Source organism: Coregonus lavaretus, assembly GCF_964263955.1.
Source record: "Coregonus lavaretus genome assembly, contig: HAP1_SCAFFOLD_621, whole genome shotgun sequence".
NCBI lineage: Eukaryota > Metazoa > Chordata > Actinopteri > Salmoniformes > Salmonidae > Coregonus > Coregonus lavaretus.
Genome location: NW_028159804.1, coordinates 264,200 through 277,095, shown reverse-complemented (window position 1 = coordinate 277,095; position 12,896 = coordinate 264,200). Strand labels below are relative to the sequence as shown.

General features: G+C 46.2%; 1 protein-coding gene across 1 annotated transcript; it reads right to left on the bottom strand.

Moving 5' to 3' along the window:
* Positions 1-442: 442 nt before the first annotated feature.
* LOC311122427 (katanin p60 ATPase-containing subunit A-like 1) lies at positions 443-12,525 on the bottom strand. The gene is made up of 11 exons (XM_084196783.1): positions 12,485-12,525; positions 10,916-11,108; positions 10,597-10,757; positions 9,661-9,832; positions 9,283-9,410; positions 9,030-9,135; positions 5,288-5,446; positions 4,837-4,963; positions 3,825-3,959; positions 3,450-3,576; positions 443-644 (listed from the first exon to the last, which is right to left on the bottom strand). The coding sequence occupies exons 2-11, from the start codon at positions 11,075-11,077 to the stop codon at positions 446-448; spliced, it is 1,476 nt and encodes a 491-aa protein (XP_084052909.1). The 5' UTR covers positions 11,078-11,108; positions 12,485-12,525; the 3' UTR covers positions 443-445.
* Positions 12,526-12,896: the final 371 nt, after the last annotated feature.

Below are 12,896 nucleotides of genomic sequence, written 5' to 3'. Positions count from 1 at the left end.
CTAGCTCCTCTCCAGTCACAGCCTCCTCTAGCTCCTCTCCAGTCACAGCCTCCTCTAGCTCCTCTCCAGTCACAGCCTCCTCTAGTTCCTCTCCAGTCACAGCCTCCTCTAGTTCCTCTCCAGTCACAGCCTCCTCTAGCTCCTCTCCAGTCACAGCCTCCTCTAGCTCCTCTCCAGTCACAGCCTCCTCTAGTTCCTCTCCAGTCACAGCCTCCTCTAGTTCCTCTCTAGTCACAGCCTCCTCTAGTTCCTCTCCAGTCACAGCCTCCTCTAGTTCCTCTCCAGTCACAGCCTCCTCTAGTTCCTCTCCAGTCACAGCCTCCTCTAGCTCCTCTCCAGTCACAGCCTCCTCTAGCTCCTCTCCAGTCACAGCCTCCTCTAGTTCCTCTCCAGTCACAGCCTCCTCTCCAGTCCTTTCTTCCACTCCCAGTGCTGTGTCCTCTCTCTAGACCGATCCAAACTCGTCCATCCAGGCCTGGTACTTCTCCAAGTCGGCAGCGGAGACAGACTTGGAGATCTTCTTCAGGGTCATGGTGAAGTCGTCCATGGTGACAGGCATCTGAAGCTCTTCTTTAGACAGAGCTCTGATCTCCTCTGGAGAGAGGCCCTGGATACGCCGACGCATTGCCATCATAGACGCGTCTCTGTGGGGGCACACACACATGGCATTAGCATACAACACACACACACACACACACACAGGTTGAGGAATACACACACTCAGAGACAGAGACAATTTATTTAACAGTAGACACGTTCTTTATACAGAGCTCTGATCTCTTGACACCAAAAAACCTGGATACAGTGCATTCGGAAAGTATTCAGACCCCCTTGACTTTTTCCACATTTTGTTGCAGCCTCATTCTAAAATGTATGAAATAGTTTTTTCCCCCCACATCGATCTACACAAAATACCCCATAATGACAAAGCAAAAACAGGTTTTTATACATTTTTGCAAATGTATAAAAAATTAAAAACTGAAATACCACATTTACATAAGTATTCAGACCCTTTACTCAGTACTTTGTTGAAGCGCCTTTGGCAGCGATTACCCAAGTCTTCTTGGGTATGACGCTACAAGCTTGGCACACCTGTATTTGGGGAGTTTCTTCCATTCTTCTCTGTAGATCCTCTCAAACTATGTCAGGTTGGATGGGGAGCGTCGCTGCACAGCTATTTTCAGACTGGGCTCTGGTTTGGCCACTCAAGGACATTCTGAGACTTGTCCTGAAGCCACTCCTGCGTTGTCTTGGCTGTGTGCTTAGAGTTGTTGTCCTGTTGGAAGTTGAACCTTCGCCCCAGTCTGAGGTCCTGAGCGCTCTGGAGCAGTTTTCATCAAGGATCTCTCTGTACTTTGCTCCGTTCATCTTTCCGTCGATCTTGACTAGTCTCTCAGTCTCTGCCGCTGAAAAACATCCCCACAGCATGATGCTGCCACCACCATGTTTCACCGTAGGGATGGTGCCAGGTTTCCTCCAGACGTGACACTTGGCATTCAGATCAAAGAGTTCAATCTTGGTTTCATCAGACCAGAGAATCTTGTTTATCATGGTCTGAGGATTTAAGTGCCTTTTGGCAAACTCCAAGCGGGCTGTCATGTGCCTTTTACTGAGGAGTGGCTTCGGTCTGGCCACTCTACCATAAAGGCCTGATTGGTGGAGTGCTACAGAGATGGTTGTCCTTCTGGAAGATTCTCCCATCTCCACAGAGGAACTCTGGAGCTCTGTCAGCGTGACCATCGGGTTCTTGGTCACCTCCCTGACCATGGCCCTTCTCCCCGATTGCTCAGTTTGGCCGGGCAGCCAGATCTAGGAAGAGTCTTGGTGGTTCCAAACTTCTTCCATTTAAGAACGATGGAGGCCACTGTGTTCTTGGGGACCATCAATGCTGCAGAAATGTTTTGGTACCTTTCCCCAGATCTGTGCCTCAACACAATCCTGTCTCGAAGCTCTACGGTCAATTCCTTTGACCTCATGGCTTGGTTTTTGCTCTGACATGCACTGTCAACTGTGGGACCTTACATAGACAGGTGTGTGCCTTTCCAAATCATGTCCAATCAATTGAATTTACCACAGGTGGCCTCCAATCAAGTTGATCAATGGAAACAGGATGCACCTGAGCTCAATGTTGAGTCTCATAGCAAAGAATACTTATGTAAATAAGGTATTTCTGTTTTTTATTTGTAATAAATTTGCAAAAATCTCTAAAAAACTGTTTTTGCTTTGTCATTATGGGGTATTGTGGGTAGATTCAATTAGTTTTTTCCCTCATCAATCAATTTTAGAATAAGGCTGTAACGTAACAAAATGTGGAAAACGTCAAGGGATCTTAATACTTTCCGAATGCACTGTAAATTGACGCATAACTAAAATGTACTGCACACAGCTAATTGGTCACATACAGCGCAGAGGCCTGACCTCCCGAGGCCACAATGGTTTCTCTCCATTTCCCTCCCTCCCTCCCTCTGTATCCTCTCCCTCTCTCCCTCCATCTCGCTCTCTCTCTCTGTATCTCGCTCTCTCTCTCTCTGTATCTCTCTCCCTCTCTCTCTGTATCACGCTCTCCCTTTCCTTCCATCTCTCCCTTAATCTATCCCTTTCCCTCTCTTCTCCCCTCTCTCCCTCTTTCGCTCGCTCGCCCTCCCCATCTGCCTCCCACTCCCTCTCTTCCCCCCTCCCTCTCTCTCTCCCTCCCCCTTCCACTCTCCCTCCTCCCCCGCTCCCTCCCACTTCCCCCCTCCCTCTCTCTCTCTCCCCCTTCCACTCTCCCTCCCTCCCACTCTCCTCCCTCCCACTCTCCCTCCCTCTCTCTCGCTCGCTCTCCCACTCTCCTCCCTCCCGCTCGCTCTCCCACTCTCCTCCCTCCCGCTCGCTCTCCCACTCTCCTCCCTTCCGCTCTCCCGCTCTCCCTCCCACCCACCCTCCCCCCTCAACTCTCTCTGTTATATAAAGGGTGTGTTCAGGGGATGCCCCTGGCCAAGAGCCATGACTGTGACCTTAGCTTACACACACAGACAGAAAGTGCCACACGACTAGTCACGACTCACAAGGGTCAGTCATGGGAACAGTCTCACAAGAACACTCGCACACGTTTTGTTCATCTATCCTCGTGGGGACCTCAGATTAATTTCCATTCAAAATCCTATTTTCCCTAACCTGTAACCCTAAACACTAACCCCTTACCCTAACTGTAACCCTAAACACAAACCCCTTACCCTAACTGTAACCCTAAACACAAACCCCTTACCCTAACTGTAACCCTAAACACTAACCCCTTACCCTAACTGTAACCCTAAACACTAAGCTTAAAATAGCTTTTGTCCTCATGGGTGTATGGGAAATGTCCCCACGAGGAAGAATTTTCCTTGTTTTACTATCTTAAAGTCCCCAAAAGGATAGAAGAACCAAGCCCCCCCCCCCCCCCCCCGCACACACACACACAGCTAGACCTGCAGACGTTGGTGATGTCAGCGCCAGAGTATCCGTCTATCTTGTCAGCGATGAGAGCCAGGTCCACGTCATCAGCCACATCCACCTCCTTTAGACTGATCCCCAGCAGCTCAGCACGACCCACAGCTACACACACACACACACACACACACACACACACACACACACACACACACACACACACAGGAAAGTGGGTTAACAACACACCCTACAGCTAGAGACATACAGGTATAACTGTACAACAATGTGAATGTTCTGCACAACAGATACATTTTAAGAATAGGTTAATATGCAAGACATCTGTATGAAACAGGATTTCCGCATCTCAGGTTCAGGGTAAGGGTAGAGGTTAGGGTTGAAAGGTTAAAGATCACCTGTAGGCAGTGGGATGTAGATTCTCTTCTCCAGTCGTCTCCGTAGCGCCTCGTCGATGTCCCAGGGGAAGTTAGTAGCGGCCAGAACCATCACCATCTTAGAGGGATCGTCATTCTCTGAAGCTCCCCCCACACCTGGACAACAATGGTACAGTCAGATAGCTCCCCCCACACCTGGACAACAATGGTACAGTCAGATAGCTCCCCCTACACCTGGACAACAATGGTACAGTCAGATAGCTCCCCCTACACCTGGACAACAATGGTACAGTCAGATAGCTCCCCCCACACCTGGACAACAATGGTAGAGTCAGATAGCTCCCCCTACACCTGGACAACAATGGTACAGTCCCCAAAAACACATCTCAGCAGCGGAGCAAGAAACAACATATTCAGAAACCAGTGAACTCTTTCTCCCTCTGCCCCACTCCCTCCCTCCCTCTCTCCTTATCTATTTCACCCTCTCTCCTTATCTATTTCACCCTCTCTCCTTATCTATTTCACCCTCTCTCCTTATCTATTTCTCCCTCTCTCCTTATCTATTTCACCCTCTCTCCTTATCTATTTCTCCCTCTCTCCTTATCTATTTCTCCCTCTCTCCTTATCTATTTCTCCCTCTCTCCTTATCTATTTCTCCCTCTCTCCTTATCTATTTCACCCTCTCTCCTTATCTATTTCACCCTCTCTCCTTATCTATTTCTCCCTCTCTCCTTATCTATTTCTCCCTCTCTCCTTATCTATTTCACCCTCTCTCCTTATCTATTTCACCCTCTCTCCTTATCTATTTCACCCTCTCTCCTTATCTATTTCACCCTCTCTCCTTATCTATTTCACCCTCTCTCCTTATCTATTTCTCCCTCTCTCCTTATCTATTTCACCCTCGCTCCTTATCTATTTCTCCCTCTCTCCTTATCTATTTCACCCTCTCTCCTTATCTATTTCTCCCTCTCTCTTTATCTATTTCTCCCTCGCTCCTCCTCCTCCTCTCTTCCTCTCCCCCAGCTTCTCTCACCGTCCATCTGCACCAGTATTTCTGACTTGACTCTGCGGCTGGCTTCGTGTTCGTCTGACTTCCCTCGACTCCCACAGATGGAGTCTATCTCATCTATGAAGATGGTGGTCGGGGCGTAGAACCTCGCCTGGACACAATGGAGAGAAAAGGTTCTTTCAAAAAAGGTTCATTGAGTATTCCCCAGTGAGCAGAAATCTTTTTTTTAAACTCAGTCGGGGTCTCAACTTACTGTTGAGAGTTAGAATAGTAGAATATACAAAGTGACATTTTGAAATGTGGTTGTGCATCAGCAGTTTTTCTATTGTTCTGTCAGTCACTCAATTATCCCATGTCAGCGATTATTTATTGCTAGGTAAGGTAGTCTAGTCAGCTATCTAAACCATGTAGTAGGCCTAATCATCACCATATTACTGTTTTCGTCCGTCACAAGAGACCACACACAAAGACTCACCATCTCAAAGAGCAGGCGAACCAGTTTCTCAGACTCTCCTCTGTATTTGGAGGTGAGTGTGGAGGAGGACACGTTGAAGAAGGTGGTGCCACACTCTGTAGCCACGGCTTTAGCCAGCATGGTCTTCCCTGTCCCTGGGGGGCCCACCATCAACACCCCCTGGTGGAGAGAGAGAGAGAGAGAGAGAGAGAGAGAGAGAGAGAGAGAGAGAGAGAGAGAGAGAGAGAGAGAGAGAGAGAGAGAGAGAGAGAGAGAGAGAGAGAGAGAGAGAGAGAGAGACAGAGAGAGACTGAGCATATATTGCAGAGGGGTCGCTGACAGTAGGTCAATCTTTTCCAAACTACATGAATTTCTACAGTACAACATCACCGCTTACAGGCCTGAGTGGTGTATGGCAAAGAGCAGCCTCTGAATATCCATCCATATGTCAACGTTCAAAACTGTTCACTGTATTCATTAATTAATTCACTCACATGTAAGAAACCATGCATTTCTACACTACATGGTCTTCATGTGATACATGTGTTTGGTTGTGACACAGAGACCAATGAAATATTGACCCCCCTATCAATGGATTGGGCCTGAGGGCAGGGCTCTAAATTAACGTATTTCCATTGGTAGCACTGGTGCTCCTAACTTTAAAAAGTTAGGAGCACCACATAAAATGTACCAAAGTGTTGGTCAGTGTTTCCCAAGGGACCATTTGAATAGATGTTACATTTAGACAAACATTTTAGAATAGGCTGATTCAGAACATGCTGTTGTACAAACAACATACAGATCTACACCATCACTGGTAGCAACCTGTATTAGAGGTAACGTTTGCTTTGCCCTAGCTAGTTAGCAATTAGCTAAATGGCATTTAGCTAGCCAGCTAGCTAGTTAGCAATTAGCTAAATGGCATTTAGCTAGCCAGCTAGCTAGTTAGCGATATGCATTTAACTAAATGGCATTTAGCTAGCCAGCTAGCGATTAGCGATGTGCATTTAGCTAAATGGCATTTAGCTAGCCAGCTAGCTAGTTAGCGATATGCATTATGTTAGGCACATGCCAGGTTTCTTATATTTGTATTTATTAAGGATCCCCATTAGCTGTTGCCAAGGCAGCAGCTACTCTTCCTGGGGTCCAGCAACATTAAAGGCAGTTATATACCGTTTTAAATATTACATTTCATTAAACTTTTCACAACACATTCAATGTGTTCGCTCAGGCCACTATTCTACTACCACATATCTACAATACAAAATCCATGTGTATGTGTGTGTAGAGTGCGTGTCTTATCATGTGTATGTGTGTCTGTGTGTGTCTCTTCACAGTCCCCGTTGTTCGATAAGGTGTATTTTTATCTGTTTTTTAAATCTGATTCTACTGCTTGCATCAGTTACCTGATGTGGAATAGAGTTCCATGTAGCCATGGCTCTATGTAGTACTGTGCGCCTTCCATAATCTGTTCTTGACTTGGGGATTGTGAAGAGACCTCTGGTGGCATGTCTTGTGGGGTATGCATGGGTGCCCGAGCTGTGTGCTAGTATTTTAAAAAACAGACACCTCAGTGCATTCAGCATACTTCTTACAAAAACAAGTAGTGATGAAGTTTTCGTTTTTGCTTGTAAGCAGAAATCAGGAGGATAGAGTTATGGTCAGATTTGCCAAATGGAGGGCGAGGGAGAGCTTTGTACGCGTCTCTGTGTGTAGAGTAAAGGTGGTCTAGAGTTCTTTCACCTCCAGTTGTACAGGTGACATGCTGGTAGAAATGAGGTAATCTGCACAAGAACTGTTCGTCAGGAGCTTCATGAAATGGGTTTCCATGGCCGAGCAGCCACACACAAGCCTAAGATCACTATGCGCAATGCCAGGCGTCGGCTGGAGTGGTGTAAAGCTCGCCGCCATTGGACTCTGGAGCAGTGGAAACGCATTCTCTGGAGTGATGAATCACTCTTCACCATCTGGCAGTCCGACTGACGAATATGGGTTTGGCGGATGCCAAGAAAACGCTACCTGCCCCAATGCATTATGCCAACTGTAAAGTTTGGTGGAGGAGGAATAAGGGTCTGGTGCTGTGTTTCATGGTTCGGGCTAGACCCCTTAGTTCCAGTGAAGGGAAATCTTAACGCTACAGCATACAATTACATTCTAGACAATTCTGTGCTTCCAACTTTGTGGCAACAGTTTGGGGAAGTCCCTTTCCTGTTTCAGCATGACAATGCCCCCGTGCGCAAAGCGAGGTCCTGACAGAAATGGTTTGTCGAGATCGGTGTGGAAGAACTTGACTGGCCTGTACAGACCCCTGACCTCAACCCCATCGAACACCTATAGGATGAATTGGAATGCAGACTGTGAGCCAGCCTTAATCGCCCAACATCAGTGCCCGACCTCACTAATGCTCGTGGCTGAATGGAATCAAGTTCCCGTAGCAATGTTCCAACATCTAGTGGAAAGCCTTCCCAGAAGAGTGGAGGCTGTTATAGCAGCAAAGGGGGGACCAACTCCATATTAATGCCCATGATTTTGGAATGAGATGTTTGACGAGCATACTTTAGGCCATGTAGTGTATGTGTGGAATTATTTTTTATTTAGAATGGCCCACAAAACATGGCATTCGAACATGGCAGCCTGCACTCGAATAGTGAATGGAGAAAGTGCTTCCCGCGGTAACGTGTTTAATAATATGCCAGGTAGGCTACAGCAGTTGTAGAGCGGATTAATTTTAAGTATTGAGCAATATTGCTCTCAAACCATGTACCAGGGGTCTTGGGCCTGTAGGCTACGCTTAGATTTATGGTTGTGATACAAACCTTATCAAAACATATTAGGCCTATGGGCTAGGCTACACGATGCATTCGACTATGATTTGAAAAAGTTGCAAAAAAAATGCATGCACTGTTTCTTGCCTTAGACACACTGGGCATCATTCACAAGTGATAATATTCTCACCCATCAGACTATTCTCAATGTAATCTTGTCTTTACATATACTAAATCATATATGTATGAAATTAGTTTTGATTTAGAATGGACCATTATCATGCACCTGTCAGAACAGGGGCAGGGGGAAAAAAATACATGTCATCCGTATGCACTTGAATAGCGAATGGAGGACGCTTTTCCTGCGGTTCATTTTCATGCCAGCCAGGTAGGTTACTCCAGTTGTAAAGCATGGCAATGTGCTTAATATTATGAGAAATATAGTAGGCCTAGCCTATAGAAAGCTTATGGGATCCTCCTCTTTTTAATAGAAACTCTGTTTTCTCACGCATAGCATAGCCTAGCATAGCCTTGCATAGCATAGCCTATAGAAATGTTGCTCAACATGGGCTTATAGGAACACATTTCATTCCATGTATCAACCAGCTATGAGGAGCTGGCTCTCGCTGCGCAACAGCTGATCCTATTCCGTTTAAACTCAATGCCAGGGCTCTCCTGCAGTGTTCATTTTCGATTGCATTTGCATTGTCAGAGTGATTAGAGGGACAATAGAGCGCTGAGTACCAGGCCATTAGCGACTGGCTTTTAACAAGTTTGGTAGGCTACTAATGCTACTAATGACCACCAGCGGCATCAAAGAGCAGTTTTGGAGAAGCCTAGTTACCGTGACTCAACGGTCACATGGAATTTGACTGCGGCCATGACTCGTGACTGCCGGTGTGGCGGTAATACGGTCACGTTACAGCCCCTACTCATGACTTCACACACACAACTACTCAAGGCACTATCTCTCATTGCCTTTTAAGTGTGTGTGTTACCTTCCAGGGTCGGCGTATACCCTTGAAGAAGTCTGGCATCCACATGGGCAGAACCACCGCTTCTCTCAGCAACTTCTTAGCATCCTCCAGGTCAGCAATATCCCCCCTGGAACACACACACACACACCAAACTTATCAGCAATGCGTCAGTCCTACAGTGATACACACAAAGTGATTATTTACATTTACATTTTAGTCATTTAGCAGACGCTCTTATCACACACACGTCAGCAAGGTGATGTGTTTACTGTACCAGTGTACGTTGGGGTTGCGGGAGACGATGTCTCTCTCCAGTGCTTCCACTAAGTCACTGTCGTACCCTGAACCATCAAACTTCTTCAGCTCTCCATCCCCCGCTCCCTCTGCTACAGCCTTTTTACCCTGCAGGAGACACACACACACACACACGTTTAACAGAAGTTTAACTTCCCCGCCTTATACTCGTCTTACCCTGGGACAACAGACATACGAGTTTAAGGGCCGTTTTCCCAGACACAGATCAAGTCTAGTCCTAGACTAAAAGGTTATTTCGATAGAGATTAAGCATGATTTTCAGTCCAGGACTAGACTTCATGTGTCCAGGAAACCAGCCCTAACAGTGTAAATATAGTATCTCCAGCTGTACACTGACCTTGTCGTCTCTGGCCTTGGTGCCTCGGGGGGCGTCCCTGGGGGCAGGGCGGTCTGTTTTGGGGTTGGTCTGGCCCCTCCCCCCTGGAGCCCCTCTGGGCTGCATCCCTGGTGAGTCCTTCCTCTGCTGGGGTTTTACACCACTGTTAGGACGCTTCACTGCAGCAGGGGCCCTAAACACACACACAGGCAGGGACACACACACATTTTCCATGAAGCAATTAATGTCCGAGCAGTGTAGCAAAACAGAATGTCAGTTTGAGAGATCATGATGGTTGTAGGATGCTACAGGGCCCTATAGACTATTTTAGAAAGTCATAAGACGTACAGCTAGTGAATGAAACTATGCAGCATGTAACCTTTTTATTGTGGTCCTGTATACTGTAATCGCCATGCTTTTCCGAAGATGTGTAGCCTACTCTCTGCCATGTACTGCTGCAGCCTCACTTCCAATAGGAAGCAGCAGCTTGTCAACTTCAAGTGGTGATCATTTGGTTAAGTGGTGATCTTTTGGTTAAGTGGTAATCATTTGGTTAAGTGGTGATCTTTTGGTTAAGTGGTAATCATTTGGTTAAGTGGTGATCATTTGGTTAAGTGGTGATCATTTGGTTAAGTGGTAATCATTTGGTTAAGTGGCATTTCCTCCTCTCATATCAGTGGATTCGCATTGATATATACACACTGATTCGTCCACTTCAATGCACACTACCCAGATACACTGTGTTAATGCTACAATGTTCCACCTTAAGATTTTAACTTGAGGTCTGTACTTGTTCTTAGTTAAAAATGAGACCTTACACAGCCAGGTGCTGTTTACCCCTTCAGGTTGCCTCCTCTGCACTCAGCAGTGGAGCTGGTCCGGTGAACAGAGCTCAAGTGATGAATAAGATTGCCTGAGACCTGAAGAATTGTGTTAGGTCTCAGACATGCCATATACCTGTGCTCTGCGGGGGTGGGGGGGGGCCACACTGCGGGGTCTCGGGGCCCTTCCTCAGGCTGAGGGACAGGGAAGTCAGCTGGCTTGTCTACCTTAAAACTCTCCAGAGTTCCCACAATGCCTTTCACCTGCTCATACTCCTCCACCAGCTCCTGTCTCACCTAGAGCGAGAGAGGACATTTCGGTAACACTTTTAGCCAACCGGTATATCAAATGATTACTTGTTAAGCATGTAAGAGCGTTCATAATGTCTTATTACCAATGCTTCTATGCTGCAACATGTATGTGGTATGTATGTATGTGTTTGGGAGAGTCCCACCTGTTGCCACTTGACTTTGAGTGCAGGGTCTCTGAGGGCTTGGCCGTGTTTCTGTATCTGCTGGATCACTCCCTGGTAGTAGACCATAGAGGAGTCATAGTTCCCCAGCAGAGCGTACTCTCTGCCCTTCTTAGCATTGTCACAGATCTCTGCCAGGTTCATCTTAATGGAGGACAATGTCTCTGGGCTGGAACTGTCTGGCAGGGAAACAGAAGAAGGCTACATTAGGATGAAAGTTCTCCTTCGATCTTCAGGTCGAAACGTTGCACAATAAAACTACAGAAGTAATCATCATCAGTGTGCGGGTATCGCTTTCTTTCTTTAGTTGACTTGTTGTACCCTGTACCTGCAAGTCACTGGATGTGCATACACTACTCTGAAACTAAGCTATGTTAGTATGACATGATCTCAGCACTGAGAATGTAAAAGTGACGCAAGTAAACCAAGATCATGACATGGCTCACAGGCTTTATAAACAATGGGAACTGTTGTCAAACAGTAGTGAGATATCTTGGTTCCCTTTCCTATGCACTACTGCTGGCTGTGTCACATGATCCCTTTCTTCAGTGTTTAGAGTTGGCTTGTCAGACTTATGTTCGGATTAGCTGGCTAGCTATGTACTATCTGAAATCAATGGACTGTTTGAACAGCCAGGGTTTGCAGATACTAGTTTAAACTGAAGTAAGAGCAAACTCAGAGTTATATAATAAGCTGTCTACACTGGAGGTGGTGTATCAAACCATTGCTCTGTTAGACCAGGGGTTCCCAAACACCCCCCGGGTGCACATTTTGGTGTATGCCCTTCCACTACACAGCTGATTCATATAATCAAAGTTTGACAATTACTTGGTCATTTGAATCAGCCGTGTAACGTTAGCACTAGGGCAAAAACCTAAATGTGGACCCAGGGCAGGGCCAGGACCAAGTTTGGGAAACCCTGTGCTAGACACGCAGTATGATCATCTTATCCCATGGTAAGCAGGATGTCCCATAGTTGATAGCAGTGTCCCTTCATTCTGGTTACACCCCCATGCATTTCAATAACCATATGTTCATAGTAGCTAAACTAATTACATTCACTTCAAAGCCTATTTAATTTAGACCTACTTAATCCAGATGGGTTTCATAGTTAGCTAAAATAGCTAGAAAACACATCATTTTCACAATGTAGCTAGCTAGCTAGATAGTTAGCTTGCTAAGGTAAATATGTCAACCATTACTAGTGGGCTAGTATGTGAATCAACAATAATAACATCAGCAGAAAACCTTTTCAAAGAATGCACATATCAATAAAAAATCTATCATTGCATTTCAGGACCCGGGTCTTGTAGTTCAAACACAGATATCCCTCCATCTATTTTGATCAGCAGTATGCGTAAATAAAACAGCATTTCCCATCGGCCTCCAGTTACACCCCAAGCTTAGGCCAGATAACAAAACGGATCGCATGGCAAGAAAATACCCTCTTGTTTCGAATAAATGACGTCCCGCCAAGTATACCACACAAACCAAAAGACAAACAAATAGCTAGTACTTACAACTATGTGCATGAAAATAGTATGATTGTACCTCAAAGAGAAGCGCTTGTTTCTGTTGTTGTGTGCAGTAGTCCGTTACACAGTGGTGTTACCATGGCCGCGGAGAGACGCCGTGGTGGAGAACGACGATCATCAGCGGAAGAGGAGGGGCCGCTGGAGGCCGTGGATGACATCTGTCATACAGAACACAACAGACTGTCAAAATATTATGACGAGGGGTGCTTACAGACTTCGATGATGCCCCAATTTTCACTAAATTGTCTGGATTAAATGGTTCAATCGACGCTGGAGGGTAAACAATGCATACTCTAGAAGTGTTTGTTCTAGACTAGAGAGAGAGCAAGACAAAATAATGGTGTACCAAAAAAAGTCCAGTTGCCAGGACCACAAATACAAATTCCATCTAGACACCGTTGCCCTAGAGCACACAAAAAACTATAGAT